General features: G+C 47.8%; 1 protein-coding gene and 1 long non-coding RNA gene across 4 annotated transcripts in view; one reads left to right on the plus strand and one right to left on the minus strand.

Moving 5' to 3' along the window:
• Positions 1 to 7,067, minus strand: part of MKLN1 (muskelin 1) — a 110,188-nt gene extending 103,121 nt beyond the window's left edge. The window contains exon 1 of the mRNA XM_072857264.1: positions 6,938 to 7,067. Coding sequence (XP_072713365.1) covers positions 6,938 to 7,029 — 92 coding nt within the window. The 5' untranslated portion in view covers positions 7,030 to 7,067. The remainder of the gene's footprint in view (positions 1 to 6,937) is intronic.
• On the plus strand, positions 6,814 to 23,903 carry LOC140649708 (uncharacterized). 3 transcript variants are annotated; one of them, XR_012041718.1, is made up of 3 exons: positions 6,814 to 6,945; positions 8,183 to 8,325; positions 14,188 to 23,903. It is a non-coding gene; the product is annotated as an uncharacterized lncRNA (long non-coding RNA). The 3 variants fall into 3 exon arrangements; XR_012041720.1 differs by having other exon boundaries at positions 14,191 to 23,903; XR_012041717.1 differs by having other exon boundaries at positions 22,002 to 23,903.
• The last annotated feature ends 81 nt before the right edge of the window (positions 23,904 to 23,984 follow it).

Raw genomic sequence — 23,984 nt, forward strand, 5'->3', positions numbered from 1 at the left:
CCAGCAGAGGAGGAGCAAGCACTATTAACCAGTTTGCTTTTGCAGTTTAAATTCAGACAAGCAGGCTGCTATCCTCAACTTAAATATATGGTTGTGTTCCTTGATTTAAATTGATCCAGGAAATAATTTCTCAAAGATTATGCATACTGAGTTTCAAGTAATTACTAAAATAGCAACTACCTAAGGTAACAAACCACTCTACATCTTCAGCGCTCCTTCCTCCCCTTCCAGAAACTACTATATTATTGAATTCAGACCCAGCTGAACTTACAGTCCACTGTTCCTAAAAAATTCAACAGGCCATAGTCAAAAAAGCAAAAATACATTTGGTTTTAGAGGTTTATATTAACATGCAATTAAAGTAAGTCAAGCACTGCCTTGTTTTGGAAGTTTGGAGCATGTTGACCTCTAGATAGCTGACTGAATCAATGCTGCACACACCACTTAACCTCAACAGAACAATCTTGATCACATCATAAAATCAATGGTGGTGATAAACCTAACCGTGCATTCTAACAGCAATCTGCTAACAAGAATAAGAAACTATATTCTTTGCCATGTAAAAAAAAAAATCAAACAGACTGTACATGCTGTCTCAGCAATAACAACAGTTATCCCAAGGAAAATGTGCTCTGTTTGAAATAGTGTTTAAATCTTTAAGCAAGTAATTAGTAATCAGGAGCTAGAAAACCTTTATTAAGCTTGCAGGATATAAAGCCACATAGAGAACAAATGACCCATGATCCGATGATGTTAACACCTCTTATGAAAATTTTACATTCTTAACATTCCCCAAAAATGTCATCCCAGAAAAGGTTGAACATCGGAGTAATACAGGTTCTGCCAGGTTAGTCACACCAGGGAACTAAATCAATTAGCATTTCACCTTCATCCTTCTGCCAGTGAATAAAACCCTGTCTGATCTCCTACATAATGGCTATGTTTTAACTGGAGCTTAAAGAAATTTCTACAGCATTTGTGCTTTTACCTGGGAAGCAAGAGCTATCAGACTTCTAATGCCAATGTAAGGAATGAGCAACTTCATAATTTTGTGATTTTTCCGCTAACTCCACCTCTCTGACCTTTTTCTTTCTCACCACTTCACCTTATCAGACACTAGAGAAGCACCTAATACTTATGTATTCAATCTGTAGGTAACTTCATTTGCTACAGAAATATTTTGGTTTTGAAGTACTCAATTTCAGCTTTCAGGGAAAAATCCTAGACTATAGAAGTGATGTAAGCAAGGGGGAAAATGCCTGTCAGAACAGGAGATTGTCTAGAAACATCCAGAAAATCCACACAAACAAGTGGAAAAAAAATACTTTCCACTGGACACTGAAAAGGACAAGAAGCAGAACTGAGAACGTTTCTATATACAGAGCTCACCGGAGGGGAACAGAGTCAGACAGCTTGCTTCATTAGTCAGTGCTGGCATTCCTAGCTCATTTTGGTAAATGTTAAAAGTATCGATCAATATTGCAAAGACATCACGAGCACGTAATTACAGATAGCCAGCAAGCACGCCTGTTCATCTTCCCGTATCTAAAGGCAAAGCAGTTAGAACAAGGAAAGTGAATTGGCTACATTAAAATATTCAAGTAAAGCTATAAATGCTGACAGTTTAAATTGAAAAACCTACATTCGTGCTTATAGGTGCAAAAGAACCCCAAAGTCACAGTTCTACTAGAATGGAAATCATCACTGCTACACAACTGAAGTTATTTAAGAAACCATGAGACATATGCAGTATCATTAAGACTGCTAGCGAATGGACAATGAGCACAGTTCACCCTCCCAGAAAAGCTCTAAAGCGCACTTTGCTAGTCCACAGTTTTGTTCTGGTTTAGATAGCTTTAAACTGCTGAGACCTCAAGAGAAGCTATCTTCACCTTGTCAAGGAAGCAGAGCTCAGTATCAGAAAACAGAAAAAACCAAACCTTTTCATTAGTCATGACTGATCTCAACTTGAACATGAGATTCTTTAAGACCTGGATGCATCTATAACAAGATTTATGAACCTATAAGGTACAGATCTGAATCATTGGTTTCACATGATAGGAGGAGAAACTGAGAATCACATTTCACTAGCCACAAATACATGTTTTTTCCTGTTACAGAAAACTCAGAGAACAGGGTAGCTGGAATTCAGGTTATTTTCCAGCTGGTTTTTGTTGGTTTGTTTTTTTGTTTTTTAAATCTTTATTGACTTTACCCCAAAAAGTTTGTTACACACGTTCTCAGTACCTTCTTGCTAATGCTTTGCAATACCCTAAATTTGAAAACACAGGAGAGTACATCTCTGTTTCAGAGTGAACACAATACAGCAGTAGATGTTCGGTTAGTGAGCAGGAACTTAGTGTCACATCCTCTTAACTAAAAAGCAAAAAAAATTTGCATTCTCTCCTTGGAAGGCTATAAGTCAGTCATAGTTTACTATCAAAGTATTTCTATTACACTTAGTTTACTTCCCCTGGTTTGATGGAAATACAGAAAAACAGCAAAAATGCACACAATAATTTTAAGTGTATTGTAACAAATCAGCTGGATCTTTCTCTGTTCCAGTATGCTTTCTAGGAAAGAGACAACAGAGCCGTCCAACCTTCAGCATTTGATGCAGTACCACATAAGGTGTCGAACTGGAAAAGACTGGAATTATCAGAATAACTGAAGTCCACAGTGAAATAGATAAAAATGGGTTGCAATGAAAAAGTGACTACCAATTAGGAGGAGGTTGCTAATGGCATTTAATTATCAGCTGAGAAACCAATCTTATTTTATATTCTTAATAACAACCTTAGCACAAGAAACAATTGAACAAAATACCAATAAAAATCCTAAAGTCAAATCTAGGAAATATAGGAAATCTTCCCCTACAGAGATACCATACAGGAAAACCTGAATGACTGAAGATCTGAGCAATAGAAATGGGATGAAACTGCCTCATGAAGGTACATGACTAGCATAACAGTGTCAAAAGCTCTTGTTAGTCTCTGAAGTGGGATTTCAGCCGTATAAAACAGCGACAGAAGGACCTGAGTGCATTAGCCAACTACAAGATATCATCAGTCACGAGTCTGATGCAACCACTAGAAACCATGGTCCTAGGATACAGTAATTTAGCATTTAGCAATAGAAAAGGGTACATGACTGCCATCGCACAGAGCACAGTACTTCACCTCTTATTCACCTTAGCAGGCAGTTCAAAGCAGAGCAGGCACAAAAACAGGCTATTAAAAAAATCAGGATATGAAGTGCTTCTCTCAGAATACAGAGCAATAGCTTTTGGTTCTCTTCCTTACCAAAAAAACCCCCAAGTTTGAACAAGGGTTACATTACCTTCTATAAATTGTTTATTCCCTTCTTGACCAAAAAAAGAACTGACTGAGCTCATCACTTTCTGCAGAAGGCAGAGGAGAGAGGGGAATAAAGCCCAGGTCTCTCTCTCTCAGCATATGTTAAAAGACACCAGTACTCATTTCTGCAGCTCATGTGAGGTGACTGTTGGTGGTGGGGAAATCCCTAGGCCGGTCCCTTGTGAGACATCAGACAGCAGCCATCCTGCTCCCTGATGCCTCCCTGAAAGCTTCATTCCTTCGGGGAGAAACCAGAGAGGCAAGGAAGGGATCTGATGAAGGACTTTCAGGCGACGTGCTGGGTTGAACATTTTCCAAGTTGGACAAGCTGAAGCCTCTCAACGCACTGTTGCCTCTGCACAGGCAGAGTGTCGCTGGAAACACTAGATGTTTCAAGAACAAATTTCCTCTTGGATCAATTTTCTTCCCAAACGCACAACCTCCCCTACAACACAGACTGAACTAGACACTATTACTAGACTAGCTCTTACACTTCTACCCACAGAGTTTTTAAAATAAATATCCAAGTCAGTCTTCCTGCTGGTAGCTACAAGCCAATAGAGGACAACTCCAGAAGTTGAAAAACAGTAGAACTATTCTTTGGCAGACTCAAGAAGGACAATCTTCATTTAATGTTTGGAAAGGTCTTTGCAAACATGCAGGTAGCTGCAGTGCTGGTAAAACAGCCAGAAATTAGATCCAGCACTAGCTAATCCCCTAGTACCACCACCAAACACAACAGGAAAGATGCTGGCATTCACCAGAAGAAACTTAAAACTTCTCTGTCATTGAAAGAAAACTGGTGTTTTTCAATAGACTACTGATCCTAAACTAGAATATGACCAGAAAGGTCTTTGAAAAACACTTTTGGGTTTATTTTAATTAAAAAGAACAGTTATCAGGTGATTTCAGTGTTCTGAAAAGTTTCAGTATCAGTTCAGCACCACATAAGCAGATGTGATGTACCTTACTAGACATCTAATTTCTTCCCTGGACAGCGGTGATGGAAGTTGCCTATTTCATAGCTCCATTTTACATTTAAAACCATACAACTACTTAAGAAGTGTGTTTAAATCATACTTAGCCAACACAGAACATGGGTAATCTACTCTGTTCCTCTTCCACAAGCACTTTGCTTGCAATACCACAGCTCCCAATGACAAGCAACATCATTTAATAAGTAGTGTATTCCTACATACATTATGGCAGAGTCCCTCTTCAGGGTTAAAGTGGTTTCTTCCTAGTGATGCTAACAAACTGATTTCAACTACAGTACAACCAGAATTCCCAATATCCTTCCAGAAAAGCATCATTCTGTTCCACATAAGACAACTTTTAGCTCTATGCGTGTGTTCATCCCACAGTATGTTATGTTCCTGTCCCAGCAATTTTAAAGCTTTCCGTCTTCAGTCCATCCCCAAAAATCCACCCTCCCATATGTTTATTTATAATTTTTTTTCCTTTCGAGAATCTCATCTTAAATCGCAGGTCAAAGCCTCCCCTTCCCATTTCAGATCACATTTAAGCTCTCTTCCAGAGCATGGGAATCAAAAGTTAGCAGACAGCAAGTAAAAACCAAAACTTCCATAGAAGACAGTACATAAGCATTAGGACCAGCGTCCCTCAGACCAAGGTCAGCATGCTGGAGAATTACACCATTGCTGGGATTATCGAACACTGCTTAAAAGCTGTTAAAATTGTTTTTACTGATGATAAGCACATTTAAACAACATCTTAAAAAACAGCCAAATGCAGGGTCATGCACTTGTAAAACACCAGCCCTACTATAGCAAAGAGAATTGTATCACAGGAGGCAATGACATTAAGGACTTTGGGCAGCACTGCAGATACCACGTGAACATTAATTCCTGTCTGTAGCAAAAAGGACTAACGGGAGCCTTGGAAAGGAATATTAAGGAGAAAGACAGTATTATCTCTTTATATCGCATCACTGAGATCAATAATGGACTGTCACCCTTCTATTCAGGGCCCAACACCTTAATATGATGCTGAAAGCCAGAAATGCTTGTAGGTACAAGCATGATCACAGACCTGAAAGAAACACCTTAAGGTCAAGTCTTTTTAACAAGAAAGGTAAAGGAATTACTCAATTATCACCAAAGATCTGCAATTAGAAAAGAATCCCATTCTTTTTAATATCTAGCAAAGCAAATATAAAGAAAGATAAAATAACTAGGAGTTTAGTCAGAAAAACTTTTTTTTTAAAGGTTCACTTTGTTTTGGAAAGCAGAGATAATTCATGACATTAATAATTAACAAATAAGGCAACCCTGTCACTTGTTGATAGTCGGTGACAAAGCCATTTCAATCAAAGGTTATTAAATTCAGCACAATCAATGATTAGACAAGACTCTACAGCCTGCAATGACGAAAGTGTCCAAGTGCTGCGCTCCTAATGGTCCTCCTGACCTCCAACACTGAAGCTAACTTATCAAAAAGGTGTGTCAAAAATAGCACACCTAGACCACATTATAGTCACTCCAAATTTTACTTTCAGTAACTAAAGGAATTTAGCAGGCCGTAGCTGGCCTGCCATACAGCTGAGTCTCCCATTCAGAACAGGTTCACATTAGTACAGCAGCACAAACTGATAACTGTAAAACACACCCCCAGTCTCCTTTTGCCAAACCCGAAGTTAGGGTTTTTTAGTTTAAAAGTTAGGTATTTTAGTTAAAAAGCGAAACGCAAGGGCAGCAGATGACCCCCTTCCCCCAAACCCACACACAACAGGTAACGGTAGCCCAGCGAGCCTCCAGCGTTTCAGAGGTCAGGGGCAGGAGAGGAAGCCCGGCTGCCAAAAAACACACTGCCCACAGGCACCTGACATACCCGAACCTGCAGGGCGGGGGGAACGTTTACTTATCCTTCTCCTCACTTCACCTGGTAACCTCACACACACAGTGCCCATTTTTCCCCTCAAATCTGGGGCCAGTTTCTCCTCCTTTCGTGCATCCCGCCCTTGCCCATACCCGGTGATCACCCCCCTCCCATCCACACTGCCCTGCCTCCTCAAGCCTGGCGCTCACCCCCCCCCGCCCCCAGCCTGGCGGCCAGGCCCTCCCCACCTACCACTCCCCAAACCTGCAGCCGCGACCCTCCACCCCACACAAACCACCACCCCCCCCAAATCTGTTGATAACCCCTCCCCCAAACACACATCCCGACCAATGCTGGTGCTCAACTCCCTCCCCACAGCCCCACCGAGCCCTGCTGACCACCCCCTCCCCCCCCACAGCCCCCAAATCCTGCTGACCAGCCCTCCCCCACACACAGACACCCCTCACCCCCCCCCCCCGCGCCTGGCGGACGGGCCTCCTCTCCCCAGCCCCTCACCAGCCGGGGCTCAGGCCAGCCCGGGCCGCCCCAGCACCCGCCGCCAGCAGTAGCCGGGCCCGGGCCCGCCCGCACCCTCCCTCCCGCCGCGGCCGCCACCGCAGCGCCGCCCGCCGCGGCCTCCCCGCGCAGGCCACGGCAAGGGCCCGGCGTAGGCCCGGCAGCCCGCGGCGGGGCGGCCCAGGGCCGAGGCCAGGACCGAGACCAGGACCGGGACCGGGACTCACTCGGGCAGGTAGGTGGAGGAGAAGCTGCTCCAGCGGTGCAGGGTGTAGCCCAACACCCGGCTCTCGGGGCCCGCCGGCCCCGCCGCCGCCATCTTGTTGTCAGCAGCGGCAGCCGCGGCCCCGGCAGCGACCGCGGGGGGCGGGACCGCGCTCTTAAAGGGGCCGCGCGGGCGGGAGGCGGCGGGGCCTGTGGGGTGCGGTGGGCCCTGCGTGGGAGGACGGGCCGTGAGGCTGCAGTGGGCTGTGGGGCCTAGAGGGTGACAGGCCCGGGGGGGGGGGGGGGGAGCCATGGGGCTGCATTGGGCCGAGGGGCTCAGGGAGATGTCCCGTGGTGCTGCCGTGGGGCTCAGAGGGATGCCCCGTGGGACTGAGGTGGGCTGTGAGGCTCAGGGAGGTGTCCCGTGGAGCTGAGGTGGGGCTCGGGGGGATGCCCCATGGGGCTGAGGTGGGCTGTGGGGCTCAGGAGATGCCCCATGGAGGTGCTGTGGGGCTCGGGGGGATGCCCTGTGGGGCTGAGGTGGGCTGTGGGGCTCAGGGGGATGCCCCGTGGGGCTGAGGTGGGCTGTGGGGCTCAGGGAGATGCCCCATGGAAATGAGGTGGGGCTCATGGGGAAGCACCGTGGGACTGGAGTGGGGTGTTGATTGCCAAAGGGGATGTCTCCTTTCCCGGCCCCACAGCGGCCCTGGCCACGGGTGGGTGCTTGGGAAAGGGATCTAAGAAAACCCTGTGGGATTTGATCCTGTGCCGGCTCCCACACCGATCCCTGTCGTGGGTAGCACAGTTATCCTCCCTCGCTCCATTTCATCAGCTGAATATTTGACCATGTATTCTTACACTTCCCAAGAAGCTTGTTTGGACATTTCTGCCAATTTTTAAATACTGGATGTATTTTTTTTTACCCCAAGAAGGAGTTAAAGCTATTGAAGTCACCATAAATAACGGTAAATAGATACATAAAAGCAAATAACGAGTAAAATGACACTGCAGATGATCGAGTAGTGCCCAGATTTAGCATTTGACCAACAGTCCTGTTTGAAAGCAATTGCAAATTGAGCGCTGGGTGCCAGAATTAATCAGGGTTTTTTCCTTGGATCATTTTTTTGGTTCATACAATGGCTCGTCTACATGCTTCATGGAGAGGCAACCTGGAGGTCCAGGCTGTGGGAAGGAACCCAAGTGGTTTCCCGTGTCTTGTGCGCTGTTGAATTTAATACCTTCTTTTTTTCTTTTGCTGTGGATTCTAGGGAATAACTTGTATTTAATCACTTCCTCTTCTGCTGGTGATGCTGCTGAATAATTCACCGGCAGGACTGGCACGTCTCCGGGTCTCCAGTGCCATGCTCAGTTTGGAGGGAAGCTCCCATCAGGATCTCCAGACCTGCACCAGGTTGTTTTTCAATGCTTTGGCCTGCTGCATGCCAGGAGGGTGGCTCTGAAACCCCAAACACCTATGGGACCAGCATGTACATTGGATATTCTTTGACATGTTTCTTTGTCTGAGGTTATTGTAGGGTTTTTCCTGGAGAAGGGAAATGTTTTTACCCAGACCCCCCACCAAAGCAAAGGGGAGGCTTGGGACATGCCTGGGGCAGGTCTGGGCTGCTTGAGAAAGCAGAGGAGATATTTCAAGACCAGGGGAAAAAAAAAAACAAACAAATAAACAGCTGTCTGTTGGAAATGACAGATTGGAGAGATATTATCAGGCAGGACAGCAAGATGCCTAGCTAGATTAAATTAGCACCAGGATTTTTTTTTTTCCCCTTTTATTTTAGGAAAGTGAGTGAGAATGTGGCAGCAAAATCTGCCTGCGGATGAAAAACTTGTTCAGCAGCCTTGGAGGCTGAACATCAACTGGGTATTTTAAAAGTGAGGGGGAGCAGCAAGCACTTCATCTTAAGACCCCTTCCCAGGAGGGGGATTCGCAGCGTTTTCACTGGTATCAAAGCCACGCAGGCTTTGCAACAGAGCAACAAAGTCTGTGCACGAGGCGCAAGCATCCACACCTTCCTCCACTGCTGCAGTAACAAGGCTTTTTGAAGTTTGTGGCCTTCCCATGGCATTTCAGACTTCACTTATCCAAACCTCTGCCTGTGGGCATCCCCCTCCCAAAATTACCACTGGAGTATTAAAAGAAATAGTTTACTAAGAATCTCTCTAATGATATACTCCCAACCCCAGAGGAAGAGATGCTACCTCAGCATTTGGAGTCTCACTAACAACCAGCCCAAGAGGAGCGATGTCATGTAAAACCTATGACCTTCAAATATGAAATTTAGGGGATTGCGAGCGAGCGGTGGGTGACAGCCCTGCAGCAGTCAGGAGGAAGAGGAGGAGGAGGGAAAGCCAGCAGCCCCCTGCTCACTGCTGCACAGTGCAAACCACCCCAGGAGTTTCTCTGCCCAGTATCCTGTTACCACTTGAATCAAGACCTGGATGCCAAGCCAGCTTATTTTTAGTGCATTTTGGACTTAAAGTGAAACGAATGCTGGTGAAATATGCAGTACTGACAGCCCTGGAAAATCTTTATTCATCTGCAGCATAGGCAGCAGGGAAGGCTGTGAGGAAGCAAAGCAATCCTGAGCTGCAAACCGAGTCCCCGGTTTGTCGGGCTCAGCCTGCCCAGCGCTATGCAGTTACTGGCAGTCGCTGGGAGAATGTTTTTCCACGCTCTAAGTGGACTGAGCACGGCGGGGAGGAGTGCGATGTGCATGGGAGCGGCGTGCTGCAGATTTGGACAGCCTGCAAGTCTCCAGCTGAGCTTTCTGTGTCCCGATCAGGGCGGCTGCCGGAGCTCAACTGCGGTGGCGGTGAGGCCATAAAAATGGGAGAGACTCGGAAAACATGAGTATCTGAACCTCGCTTTGCTAGTCCAGGGCCATGCTGCATTTGCTGTGCTAATGCAGCGCTGGATCCATGCAACCTGGGGGGCCCAATGGCACCGACATTGCCCCGTGCTGTCTCCAGCAGCGACTCAGACCCACTGCTTTAGGGAAAAACCCCAAAGAGGGCACTTAGGAAGCAAACAGCCTGTTTCTGATCCCCTTGCTTGGGACCTTGCTGAAACCCTCCAGCATGACTTGGTGCCTGCCAGATCTGAGCTGGCTGGGTAGATCCATGCTGCCTGTGGCTGGCTGCTTTGTGAGGATGGGGCTGCGGAGGGGAAGCAAGAGCTTTCCTAGCAGCAAAAATGGGTCCCTTTGGCGTTCAAGGCACAGTCTGCCAGAGAACCAGGAGGTCCCTGGACGGGTGCCTTGGACAGTAGCTGGAGTTGCTGGGAGAGGCCAGGGTGACCACAAAAGATGTCCCCCGCATCTCTTTGCCAGGAGGATGCGTGCATAGCATTCACATGCTTGTCGTCAGTAAGCTTGAAGTAGAACCACGGGCAGCTCGGGGATTTGACAATTGTTTGTGTCTGCCTCAAGACAAATATCTCATTCCCCTGTCACAAACTTGCTCCTCTACTGCGCGTGTGTTTCGAGTTTCCTCATGCAAAACCTGCGTGGGTGTTTGGATATGTAATGAGCACATAGTTCAGGATGAAAACAAGTTGCATGGAAGAGCCAAGTAACGCCAAAAAAATGAAAGCAATACAAACAACAACATGGCACGCAGCCATACCAGCTAGATCATGGGCCAGCCGGATCTCACGTACTCCCCGGAGCTGCAGAGCCGATCAGCTGTTGGAAAAAGAGACCTTTAAAGACAAGCGAGAGGAAATAGCATTGGCAGCGCGGGCCACAGCATGTTTCCTTCCAAAGCAGGACAGAGCCAAGGACATTAGGCAGAACTGTAACATTTGGGGTCTTGTCGCTCAGCCATGAAGTAAGGCAAAAACCTCAAGTGGGCTGCTGTTGTGTAAACTCCTATTGTTTTCTGAGCGGAAGTGGAGCGCTGGCCTGATGGGGTATTGTCGTACCAGATTTTGGCGATGCTCGCTCACCTAACCGAGCTCCCTCTGCAAAGCCAGGGCTTCATTTTAACTCAGTACATGGTTCAGGGGGAATAAACCTGCCTGTCTGCCCTGGACCCAGGCTGGAGAGCATCTTCTCAAGCCAAATGTGCTCCCTCCCATACCGTCTTCAAAGAAAATTACCTCTAACCTGTGGGCAAGGCTGGAGCGGGACTAGAGGCAATTCCAAAAAACTCCCCAAACTGGCCTCACTCATCATCATCTCTCATTTTAATGTCATGATGGGGAAAAAAGTGGCAAAGCTGATTACAAGACCCATTTTCTGTGGGGCCTCCATGCATTTCCATACTGAAAAGGGGTAAGAGCAGGCCTCCAAGTTTATTTCATTTTTCCCCCACTTGGGGAGAGGCATCATCTGTGCCTGCTTACAACGTAGTAAAACAATACCTCCTTCAACATAATAAAATACCTCTCTTGATCTAGGCCCTGATCCAAGCATCTGCTCCTAGGCCACGCACTTAAATACCTGCTTGAGTCCTCTTCACCACCTCTTGCAGCATCCGTCCTTTGATTAAAGGCTTAAATCAGTAAAAGAGCTCACTGGCAATCCAGAAGATTGAAAGGGGCCTGAAATACCAGCGCCTCCATACACACATTGGCATAATTCTTTGCATAAAAGCCAGCTTTAAAAGGCTTGTTTTACAAAGCACAAGCGTGCATTTTTTTCGAATCAAGGTCAGTAACTCAGCTTCATTCACCAGTCTCCAGCTGCAAAACAACATGCCCCAGACAATGGAGGAGAGTGTATCTGAGTCAGAAGATGCCTTTTAAGGGATGCAAGTGGCTCCGAGCCACGCCGAGGAAAGAAGATCTCCTTGGTACCCTTGTGTGCTCGGCCCCATCTGAACTGAAACGGGGCACCCGAGGGCAGGAAAAGCTGGTGAGATGGGAACAGCGGCACAAATCGTACTCGCACCCTCCGTGGTTTGGTAAAATGTGCTTTTCTGATGTCACTCCCGTGCCACCTTCTCCGTGCCCAGCAGTATGATGCGCCCCCACACTCAGCACCCCTCCACGAGCGCTCGTAGGAAGCTGACGAGATGTTCGCAGCTGTGCTGCAGGCTAAAAATACTTGTTCTTCTCTTTCCCCCCAGGCAGGTGTGCTCATCCTGGGCAGGGCTGCTCCCACGGGGGTGGCACTTGCACGCCAGGTGCGCGCTGCTTATCATACACTGCAGTTTGGTACTTCTCCCTTTTCTACGTGGAGCGCATGGGTGTTCTGATTATTTCTCTGAATCACCCAAAGAAGATGCTCTGTCCTGTGTTTCAGATGCAAAATGTGCCTTGGAATTCAATAGTTGCTATAGTGCCGTAATTACACATTTTATGGAGAACTTAGTCACAATGGCTAGACCTCTTGTTATTAGGTTTGGACTAGGTTTGGACCAGTTATTAGGTTTCTGTTGCTTTATTTTAAATACCTTTCTGCTAAACACTTTCTCTCTGCATTAAAAATAGTTTATTTCAGCATTTGCTCCAGCCAAAGATAGCCCCAATTTGTGGTTGCGATGGAGCACTGGTCACCAAACTGATGGTAGGAAGGATGGAGCTTGCAGCCTTCTTTCAGTCGCGGTGCTCCAAGGTGCACATCAAAGTTGGCTTAAATGACACCAGCAAAACATTTCCCAGGATCCAGGAGCTCATGAGCAGTGATCCTGGCAACATTGCTGTCTGTGGTTTGGAAATGACTCACACTGTCTGCTTGGGGCATCTGCACCTTCCCAGGTGTTCCCCTTCCCCTTGGCAGTATGGAGAAGGTGCACTCCTTGGGTGCTCTTCCCAGAGGATGATTCAGCCCATCTCAATGGGACACATCTTGGGCGAGGATGAATCACTCTCCCAAGGTGCTGGTCTTTTTATGCCAACTCTAGAAGAAGCTCAGCTGTAGTGCAGACAGCTGAGATGGATAAGACAAGCCCCATGCTCAACACTGCTCTTCCGAACGGCAGGGATGCTCTCCACCCTACACAGTAGGATTGGCCTTTCCCCTATTAACCTCTTTTTGTCCCTGGGTTTTCCCTTCTGGAGAATGGAGCTAAATACTTAATTGCCTACTTTCTAAGGAGTCAGGCAGGATAATTAGCTAATGTTTGGGTAATGCGTCATAGGGTAGGAGTGCTAAGTAGTATTGCTGTCAGCAGCACAGTGGGAAGTGAAGGACTCAATCTTGTTTTTCAATCAGGAATGTAACGGTCTCCCCTAAGTTCATTGTTCCCATTGACTAGTCTGCTGAGGGCAGGGGACTTCTGCAAAGCGTTTCAGGGAAGAGGATGCCAGGGACAGCGGAGAGCTGTTTGCGATCCAGGAGAAGAGCTGTGAGAATAACTGGGTGGATTTCGGAAAGAGAAAACTGCCAATGAAGGCAAAAGTAGGGAATATGCCTGGGGCTGCATAGAAAGGGCTTACGTCTGTAACTGTAGCGTAAATATTCGATAGCAACATCCTCTGAGTAACAAAAGTGCATCAGGGAAACTTTTCTTGCACTGCATTTATTGCATGCATGCAGCACAGCGGGAAGCATGATACTGAGACCCATCTAACTCACCCTGGGGACTGAAGTAGACTCAACCTAAAAGAGATTTCACATCTTTAATTTTTATTATTCTGCAAATTACGTTATGGATGAACTTCAAGCCCTTCTCACGTCCACTGATCATAACTGATGAGATTTCAATCGTGCCTCCTTGAAGTTAAACATCTGAGAGACACTTTGGTTAATAGTTTGTCTTTCAGAGCAGTGCATTAGCTCTCTGGTGCTCCTGTCTGCTTAATTTAGAGCAAGTGCCCGAGAGTGGTGCAATTAAGGAAGGAATCTTGGGCTGAAGCTCTCGACGCTTTCAAATGACCAGCAGACCCTTCAGCGCCAGCTTGTTTTTACAGTAGCTGGAACAACACTTTCCGTGACTCACTACTAATTATGCTCTGGGTTCACAAACAAATGTTTTTAACTTCTTATTGTATCTGAAAATTATTAACCATCAGTGCTGTCCCAGTGCCCTCCTGGTAGTGCCGCTGTGATCTGCCATCCCACCTCTGCAAGTCTGGCTCTTTTGCTTTCCTGCCATGCCAGGAAAGCACATTCTCCCTTTGCCTTTTTTCTAAATGAGCCGACATTTCTCACGCTCTCTATTTATTTTCTCGTCCTGGAGACAGTCTCATGCTTTGATCCATGCAAAAGATGACTTTTCCAGTGAGGTTGCTGGGCTCTCCCTGTTTCCTGTTGAGTGTCCAGCCACAGGCCATGTGGAGATGATGCCAACTCCCTTCTCTTTTCCCCAGCAGTGGTTAGTGAGCCACAGACCATCTCAGGAGCTTCTGCCAAGTGCTCTGCACCCTGCATGGGCATCTCGCTCAGGATCTCTGCAGCCAGGAGCCAGGAGAGGAGGAACACAGATGTCCTGGAACTGATCCTCTCCATCATGTGCATTCCCCGATCTTTGCAGAGAGGTCCATAAGGAGGAGTGATGCCTGACCTCCGGAAAAGGAGAGCATCCTTTCACTTGTGCGGCCTGATGAAATGAAAATCCATGGACACACTTCCACGGTGCATTGCCCACCATAAGACATCCACGTGCCAAACCCACCACCCCATCCCAGCACTCCCCAGGGAAGGGTTGCGCCCGATCTCTGAAGTCTCGGAAAGGCTGCTTTATTCTAGAGAATTGCTTCCTGTTGTGTCTATTGCTGGGTTTGTACTAAGTAGGTGGAAATACTGGCAGCAGTTCTGGGAAGGGCAGGGCCTGGGGAAGGATATACCTGTTCATCAAGATCACCCTCCACACCATGGCTAGATGCTCCATTTAAGACCCTCAGGCTCAAGTGGAAAATAAGTGGGACCCACTGCTCCCATGAAGAAGGAAGAATTTTCCCTCCATCAAAGACAAAAATAATATTACTTGAAAGAATAAGCATCTTCTCTCAGTGCAGGTCATTTGGTGGGTCTCAGATTGCATTTTTTTTCTCCAGAGGTTGCCCCAGCAGCAAGTCCACCCAAATGGCCTCCTCTGTGCTGTCCAGAACCTGATTGTAAGGGCTACCTCCCCCCAAAGGCTGTTTGGGGAGGCTGGGGGGATGACACATGGGACAGGGCTATTTTTTACGATAGATCCAGGAGTTTTCAGTCTGTTGCAGGACAGCTTTTCCATTTTCTGGGGAGACAGGAGAGCTGCCTGCCCACCAGGAGGCTTAATTTCTCACCACGCTCATCTTCTCCTGCCCGTAGGAAGCAATTTCCCAGGAGCCACAGATGGGCATGGACTGATGCCTGAGCCTGTTCAGACACTGCTCGTCTCTGCGGTTACATAGTTTTGCAATCTGCTTCCTGGGAAGAGGAGGGAGACAACAGTCCTGTGACTGCTGAAGGCTTGGGATGGACTAGTGCTTACGGGCAGTTATCTGTGTGGGCTTGGCAGCCAGACCTCAGAGGTTTGTGGGCTGCATGAGTTCCATCCATGCTGCTTTCCCGACATGCTCCCACATCCAAGGATTGGCTGTGGGGCTCAGGGGCCTCCCCACATAGCTGAGAATAGCTGAGGAGTCCCGCTCCAGATGTGCCAGAGCAGGAGGATACCCTACCCAAAGCCAGAAGAGAAGACAGACAGGAGAATGACCCAAGTCACCATGTCCTTCAACACGGGCACCTGGAAAAGCACTGTCCAGAGAGTATCAGCCCAATATGTGCTGGAATAAAACAAGCTCCCTCCTAACCCCATCCAGCACAGGTTTTCCCTTGCTGGTTTAGACTGGGACATAGGACAACATTCAAATCATGTCCTGAAGTGGTGCTGCATGCCACAAGCCAAGCAGATCCCAGTTTCTCTGGGTCCTGGGTTTAACAGGATGGACCCCCCAAAAGGCAGCTTGCCCTTCTCCGGTCTGGACACCTAGCAAGGGACTTTGCTTCCTGCACAGGTCGTCCCACATGACCTGCTGATGTATTCGTGTTGGTCCAGACTTATGTGCAGGGAATTCAAGGTCCTTGGTTGCTGCAGGGAGTGAAGGAGTTTGCTTTGCATAAGCCCCAGGGTAATAGCCTTTATGCGGGCACTTTGTTCCTGGGATTTGTCTCAATGGGGCCTAAGGCTGCCTGTGCCCTTCTGCAAGGTGAGGCTCTGAGCTGGTGGAAGCCCTCCAGTTCACCCTCTTATCTTCCCCGAGACCCTTATTTCTGCCCTTTGCCATGAATCCAGTAATCTTTGTCAAAGATGGGGAATCTGTCTCCATGCAAAACTGGAAGACGCTTGAGGGCGTGCCGTTACCTCACCAAATATGTCCCTACACGTACCCCAAAGCTACGGATTTGCTCGCAGTTCCCAACTCCCTGCTTGCCCTGGATGTCTGGGGAGCACCTACCGCCCATGTCTGCTGCGGAGCCCTAAAAATGAGCCCAGGGGAGGCAGAACAGCCCTGCCTCCTCCGGCAGGGCAGCAGCAGCAGACACGGCTCCCCCCAAGAATACACAGCACCGAGGATAAAAATAACTTGTTCTGGAAATGGAAAAGGGCAAAGCAAGCAAAGAACAAAGCATGAGTCAAGCCAGGTTTGCATGGGAAAAGGGAAGGTGGGGGAAGAGCAACAACAAAATACTGAGCTGCGGGATCAATGCTACAGAACAGTGACAGGGGGCGAAGGGCTTGCAAAAATGCCAGCCCAAGAAGTACCAGAGAGACAGGTCTATCTCTGGAGGACAAAGGCTAGAAGTTGTATACCTGCGCTGCCTGACATCGCCTGGGCAATGCTGGAGGGGATGGCCACAAAAAGCACATTCCCAGGCATGCTCTGAGCCCTGTGCAAGGCTTTCCCCTCGCAGCACCGGCCCCACCGAGCTCCTCCATCCTGAGCACCTGCCCAGCTCCCCATGCAGCTCCTTCACTGCTGACCCCAGGGCTGTGAAGAAGGGTTTCCTCCTAAGCCGACTGAGTTGCCAGTGTCCAGCCAATGGAGAAGGTGGCTGGGTAATGTCAGGGACCAAATGAGATCACAGCCACAGGCAGACTGGAGGTGCCAAACCTGCTCACGGTGATTGCTGGGGTGTCTCATGTCAAGAGTAATTCAAGCCACCCACTGCTCCTGCCCGCTTAGACCTTGGCTTCCCCTGCTGCCAGCAAGAAGCAGTCACGTCTCACTGTGTAGGCATCTAGAGTACATGACTGAATGCGAAACCAGCTAGCGATTAAAAAGAAGGTAATTCCAAGAAAATGCTTGCATGTATTAGGCAAGGACAGCATGTACTCCAGACTGCTGAGGGAGGAAAAGAAGCAACAGCGGTGACCTTTTTTAAGTGATGGAAAACTGGGGAGATAGCTGGGAACTTGGAAAAGAGGTCAGGAAATGGAAAGAAGTGCAATCTTGGAAATTTTTACCTGGCAATTATGACTTCAGTCCCAAATACAGCAAGGGGAAAGACAGCGTGCGACATAAATCTCTGACCATTTAAAGGATGATGGAATAATGAAAGTTAAGCCATGGGGTTATCAAGAACACATAGATGGAGAGATTTCTTATCAGTCTACAAAACAAGTGGATATGGGAACATCCTAAGGCAATATATCAACTCGTTTGTGAAGTTTGATGCAGTGTCTAACAAAGCTTTTTTTTTTTTAATTAATTTCTCTTGGCTTGGATCTGAACATCGACGCACAGGCTGAACATTGCAATTTAAAGGTCCACACAGTATCTTGATTCCTCCCAGATAAAGTTTAAGCATTTCTGTTAATGACCCCATCCCTCTGTTGAAGCCGTCACTCTGCAGACATGAAACCACTGCATTCATCTGCCTCCTCCAACCTCAATGCAGATGGCAAAACACCGCATCCTCCAGGATGGAGGCGGGGAAGTAAGAAAGCCAGCAAATGAGTCATCCAAGCCTTACGGGCAAGATTTGCCTGGCATCTGCACCGTGCAGGAGGAGAAGAGCCATGCAAGGGGCTTGCAGGAAGATGATGCTGGTCCTGCAGGGACCCTGGACCCTGCCCAAGGACCACCCTGTGTTGTATCACTCATTATCAAGACCTTAATGAGAGTCTGCACCAGCCCCCAACATGTCCTTGTCTCCCTGTCTTGTCCTGCGGGTCCAGGAGCCATCTCTGCTGGCTTTCCGTCAGTGGAAAAGTGCCTTCTGAGACGATGCAGCACTGGTTTGTGGGAAAAATCCTAAGGGATGTAAATGTAGGCCACGATGCAAGAGAAACTGGCTTTCCAACTGTGCGTGGCAAGAATGGCCCCTCATTAAGGAACTGAAACATGATCCATCGAGGCCATCTCTTGCAACATGCCGAAGACCTGATTACGGTCATTTTCCTCCCTGCTTCCACTGCATGCCTGGGAAAGGGACACAGTGATTAAAGTTTGAATCTCATTAAAACCCAGAAAGTGCTTGGCTTTCTGAGAATCCAATTATCACAAATGCTACGTAATGCCAGTCAGGGCACGGCTTGTTTTTAGTGTTTGGAATTATTTTTGTTAAACATACAAATACGGTGTGAAATCAAATTTTCCAGAAGATGCTGGAAATCCGAAGAGGGCACAGTTACAAAAGCAATTCAAGGCCTGGAGAAAACACCTTGGAGAGGGAGGGAGAGGCTGCAAGGACTCTGCTCACCAGAAAGAGGAAGGGGGGGAACACAGTGGTGCTGCAAAAGAGCAGGGGTGCCCAGGCAGCAGGGATGATGCACATCCTGCCCAAAGCCCTCCAGGTCCAATCTGGCTGGGCCTGGACCAGCATCCCATCGATGTAGCAAGTCCCAGCTCCTGGCTGGTGACCTTAGGCACAGAGCAGTGGCCTGCTGTGGCTCAACCATGTCCCGACCTGTGCTGGCTCACTGCATGGCTGCTTGGGTTTCACAGGCGGAAAGTCCTCAAGTTAACGGGCAGCTTGGCCCAGTGTGTATCCATGGGATGGGCATGAGCTGGAAAATTATGTGAGCCCGGCAGCTGCTCTTCCTCTCCCTCTTCAATGTAGCAAGCCCTACAAAAATGCATTGCTGGAAGCAGAAGCCTGCCACCTTCAAAGGAAATTGATCTTTCTCACAAGGGGTTGACCATGGAGAGGGAAGACATGGGCTCTCCATCCTTTCATTTTTTCCACATCCAGGCTGGGAGCATTTCTGAGGACACAAGCCACTCATCTCAGCACACCTACAACCGGCCCCCATGGCCGTGCACCGACCCAGCAGTCCCTTCCCTGCGCGCTAGCAGGCTGCGATGTCTGCAGAACCCATCTGAAACATCCTCCCCCTCTTCAGTTGCTCCCAGCTTGTCCCCAGGCTGTGACCCCAGGGTTTTGTTGATGGTGAGTGCGGCAGGAGCCATGCAGCCAGGGGTTACGGAGCCCCAGCTCCTGGCAGGGAGTGTCACCTCTAACGGTGGTGAGCCCGTGGTGGGACTCGGGATGCCTGGCTTTGCTGTGCCGTTCGGCTGCTGACTCACCAGGGGAATGGGGACAAGGCACTTAACTGCTCTGTGCCTCAGTTTTCTCAGCTGTAAACGCGTATTAAAACAATAACCTAATTTGCCGGGGTGCTGACAACCTCCAGCAGCGATAGTGAGGAGCTCTGCCAACCTGGGGTAAAAGGTGCTAGTTAAGTGCAAAATAGTATTATGCTTTTTGTGGCACAGTGTGTCTGCCATACATTACGCTTATGTAACATTACTTAGCACTTAGTCGGCACTTCACATCTTTAACTAATTACACACAATCGAGCCATTTACCAGCATGAACAGAAAAACATCCAGTAATGACTGATCTGGAAGCGTTGGACTGATTTCCAGACTCCTCCAAGAGTGCGAATTGCAGAAGATGGGAAATAGGATTTTGAAAAAGAAAGGCCAAACAAACAAACAAACAGATGCATTAAAAGAGAAAAAAAAAAAATCAAACCGTGTGTCTGCAGCAAAGGATTTGCAGGGTGGAAAAGCCCACTGCATTTTCTCATGGAAACAACCAGCCAGAGCTCAGACTGCAGCATCTCCAAAGTACATTTAAAATTCACCTCCTCCTCCTTTTTGCAATTAAACACATATTCTTATGCACCTCGACTTTTAAAATAAATAATGACAATTTTTAGCGCTGGCAATTAAAAGTGACGCTGTTTACATTTTAATTAGCTCCTTCAATGTGACTAGCTCAGCTTCTTTCAATCAGAAATGGATGTATTTAGAAACAAGACAGCTTTAAATGCTCTTCGGTTTTCTGTAAACAGTAGCCCTGCTCTGCTTTCAGGTTCTCAGGGTAGAGGGAACAGAGAGGCAATCTGCTGGATAGAAAACTCTGCACAGCTTTTCTTCCCGGTGGCGATTCTCTGTGGGAGTGCAGAAAAGGAAGTTTATTTTGGAAGTGAGAAAAATAAAGCAAGATTTTGTTCCAGGAGAACACAAAGATAAGTAGCATCTGTGCAGCTGGAAGTGCTGTATGTGGCTGTGAAGACCATATTTACAGCTGCAAAATGCCAGGTACATTTTCACATCCTGGTAAGACTTCAGAAGGCATCAAAGTGCTTCCAAGCGAGTTTCCAAGATGCATTTTCCACCCACCTTTGGCTTGCGCTTGCAAAATCATCAATCATATTTCGGCTCGGTGCCATCTGTAGGCCTTGCTTCAGCATAGTGAGAGTCGATGAAAACTTTACCACTGATTTCAGTACAAGTAACAGTGTTGTTACAGCCTGGAGCATACAGGTGGGGTACATTGGGCCCTAGGGCTCTACATATCAAAACTGTTTTGTCTGAACGTCCTTTGACAATTCACTGTCTGCAGGCAGCAGGTTGTAGCCGGCACATCTGCATCTTGGATGTGAACCTCTTGGAGAAGAGGCAGGTGTCAAAACACCACTAGGAAAGCTTTTGTTGCCAAATAATTATTCCAAATAAACAGCAACTGTGAACATGTTGATAAAGCGCGCAAAGGAGAAGCAGGTTCAGAAATCCACAGTTAATAGGAGCGTGGTAGGGTTTTAGTGCTGCTAAGCAATATTCTCCTTTCTGCACCCTCATGCTGCTAAGTGAAGAGGTGTCATTATTTCTGACTCACAAATAAACTCGGTGGCTTGCCCAGGGCAGCAGGGGGAAGTCTCTGGAGGTAGGATGAGGATTTAACACTTGTTTGGGGAAAGTTCTGTCCAAGTATCTCTGTTTCCTCTTTCCCAGCGATTTCAGCCCTGGCAGGCTGGTGGGGGAGAAGGTCCAGAGGACCCACAACTCCTGAGAGCTCTAGCACTGAAAAATGCATTTACCTCGTGTCTCCTGCTTCGGTTTCCCCCTGTATAAACCACTAGAAACAGCTCCCTGGCATGGGGTAAATATAGGGAAAATGCCCTCTAAGGACCAACTATTGTTATGGAGTTGGGAGAGGAGAGGTAAATTGCTGTGATTTGAAAGATAATAGAGCATCCCTGCTATGGCTTAGTTTGTAAGGAGAACGGATGAGGTGTTTGAGGTTTGTCTGGGGTATTTCCATGGGAAATGACTCCTTTGTTCAGGAGAAAAAGGCTGTAGAGATCCTGCCTTGAGCGATTTCTGCCCCAGGGATGGGGCAGGGGGGGTCAAACCTCCAGGCTTGTCCCTGCCAGCCCCAGGATCCCCTAAGCCTATGACCTTCCCTCACTGCTTAGTCTCCTCTAGCTACATAATAAGCAGATAACATGGTAAGACTTTCACGGGCTTTGCATTAGCGTGTGCATGTCGTGCACCGGGATCCGTGGGTGCATGCAGTCAAAATCACACCCAGTTTCTGAGTTGCTTTCAAAGAAATCCATTCACAGCCTAGCACTGGGGAAGAGGAAAGACCTGAAAGATAAAATACACGAAAGCCATCCTATAGGGGAATGCAGGTTTGCAGGCTGACATCACCACTCCTGTTTGCCCCATGAAACGATGACTATGGAGTCCATGTGATTTAGCGATTATTCCCCATGGCAGGGCTGCAATCTGATACTAAATCACCATGGGTTCTTGGTTTAATCATGATGGTGATTAAAGTGGGATGGTTTTTCCATTTTTTGTGCTTTCCCTGTAATGGGGGTGGTGCTTCATGCATGAGACAGGGCCCCCCAAAATGCTTCTGCACTTGAAACGCTCCTCCTTTCCCCTTTCCACAGATGCACATCTGGACAGTGAGTGCAAGAAACACTGGCACAAAGTGCGTCCCCCACAACAAGGCCAGTGCAGGAGACGCAAAGCCCAAAGCCAGGAGCCTCCCTGCTATTTTGGGAGCAGCCCTCGCCAGCGTCTCTCGTCAGGGCACCAAGCTACAGGCAGCCCAAGGTGACAAAGCTGTCAGCAAGGGCTGATTCCTCCACGTGGTGTAGCAGAGCCTGGAGGCGGCACAGCAAGCACAGGCAAAATCAAAGCTGTCACAGCTGGTTACAGCCGCATGGCGTGAGGTTGAGTCGCCACTTCCTTGGAGCCAGAGGATGGCATGATGCTTTGAAAAGGAGCCTGTGGCTAATCGGCACCATCCGTTGCAGCGTCAGCGCTAGGCAGCTCCCACTGTAAGCCTGAAGGACCACCCCAGCCTCCCTAAAACTACTGGGTCATGCTGTCTTGCTGCTTCGAGACTGCACTGAGCTTTTATATTTTTCCAGCCAATCCTCCACCCCCTCTCCGCTTCTGTCCAACTCAGCTGCTCATCCCAATGCAAGAGTCCGCCGCATGCACTTTTGTGATGAGTTACACTTTGGAAGACCTTCCTAAACATGCTTCTTACAGACTGGGAATGGATGGGAAACCTTGGACATGCAGCTTATGAATGGAGTTCAGCAGGGTGAGGGATTGCATAGGGCTAGAAAACAAGACAGGGATTTGGGTTTTTTTACATCTATGCTTGAAGGGACAGTAAAAGCCAGTAGTGAGGGAGAAGGCTGGAAAATCCCATGCAAGGTTCTACCCAGGGCTGAAGGCCAGGAGGTTGTCCAACGTAAAAGCTGGCCAAGGCAGAGTCTCAAGAGGCTGCTCAAGGATGGGGAGCCATGGACAGATGTGTGCTCCTGGATCCAGCTGTGCCACTGGATGTGCTCCCCCTCCAGCCGCTCCTCCCCACCCACCAGCTGTTCCAGCCCATTTAGCACGAAGCAGCATCGCTCGTTGGAGTGGACGTGGCGGATTTGGGGTCAGAATGATACTTGCCACTGACAGAGTGGTGCAGACCGTCCTTTCCAGCTGAGGACGGTAACAATTAGCTGGGGCATGGTGACATTTCCAGCTGGCACAGCCCTCTGCGAGGTGAACATCTGCCCGTGGCTGGAGAATAGAGGGAGGTAACCAAGCAGGAGCCTTTTGAGACAGTTAAGGATTGCTGGGAGGAGGACAGTGAGCCAGGCAGCAAAACTAGTTGGACTTTGTTGAAGGATTAAGAAGGGCTTTTACGCCCAAAAATGTAGCAGGGAGGTGAGTGAGGAGGAAAACAACACTATGGACAAGCCAAAAGGGCCAATACTCTGAGACCTCCTTAAAATCCTGTCCTCTGAGTGCAGGGAGAAAGGAAAGGATAATTATAAAGAGGAAAAGCAGGTTCTTGAGAAATTTTATATTTAAGAAATCAGTCTGTGTAGGTTGCAGGCATCATCCAGTATTCATTCTCAGCTGCTAATAACGGGATTACTTAATGAACATATTGATCCTTGGATGGCTATATTTTAAAATCTTTGGACAACATGATCCTGACAGGCAGAAGAAAGGAAATGCAGTGGTGATTTAAAACAAAAAAGGAGAGAATATAATTCTGGCAATCACCAGCCTATAAAAATAACAGAATGAATATTTAAGAAAAAATCATGATGAAATATTTAGAGCTTGGTTCTGTCCACAAAACAGTGTCAATGGGGAGAAACTTTGCAGAAGCCAGATGCTGAATAAAATTACCATGAGACAAGAGTCAGACTCGAGGGATGATGGGCACAGAAAACTGCCAGGTTTTCTTCTTTTCCAGCTCTTTTTGGTGCGAAGAGGAATGCTGTTAGAGAATGGCACAGCCAGAGGATGAAGAAAGGCACAGCCTTTATGAACATGTGTTTTTATTTTGACTAATGTATTTTGCTTCTTTGTCTTAGGAAATAAAAAAATTAGAAAAAAATGCATTGGTC

This window comes from Ciconia boyciana, chromosome 1 (assembly GCF_034638445.1).
Source record: "Ciconia boyciana chromosome 1, ASM3463844v1, whole genome shotgun sequence".
In the NCBI taxonomy this organism is placed as follows: domain Eukaryota; kingdom Metazoa; phylum Chordata; class Aves; order Ciconiiformes; family Ciconiidae; genus Ciconia; species Ciconia boyciana.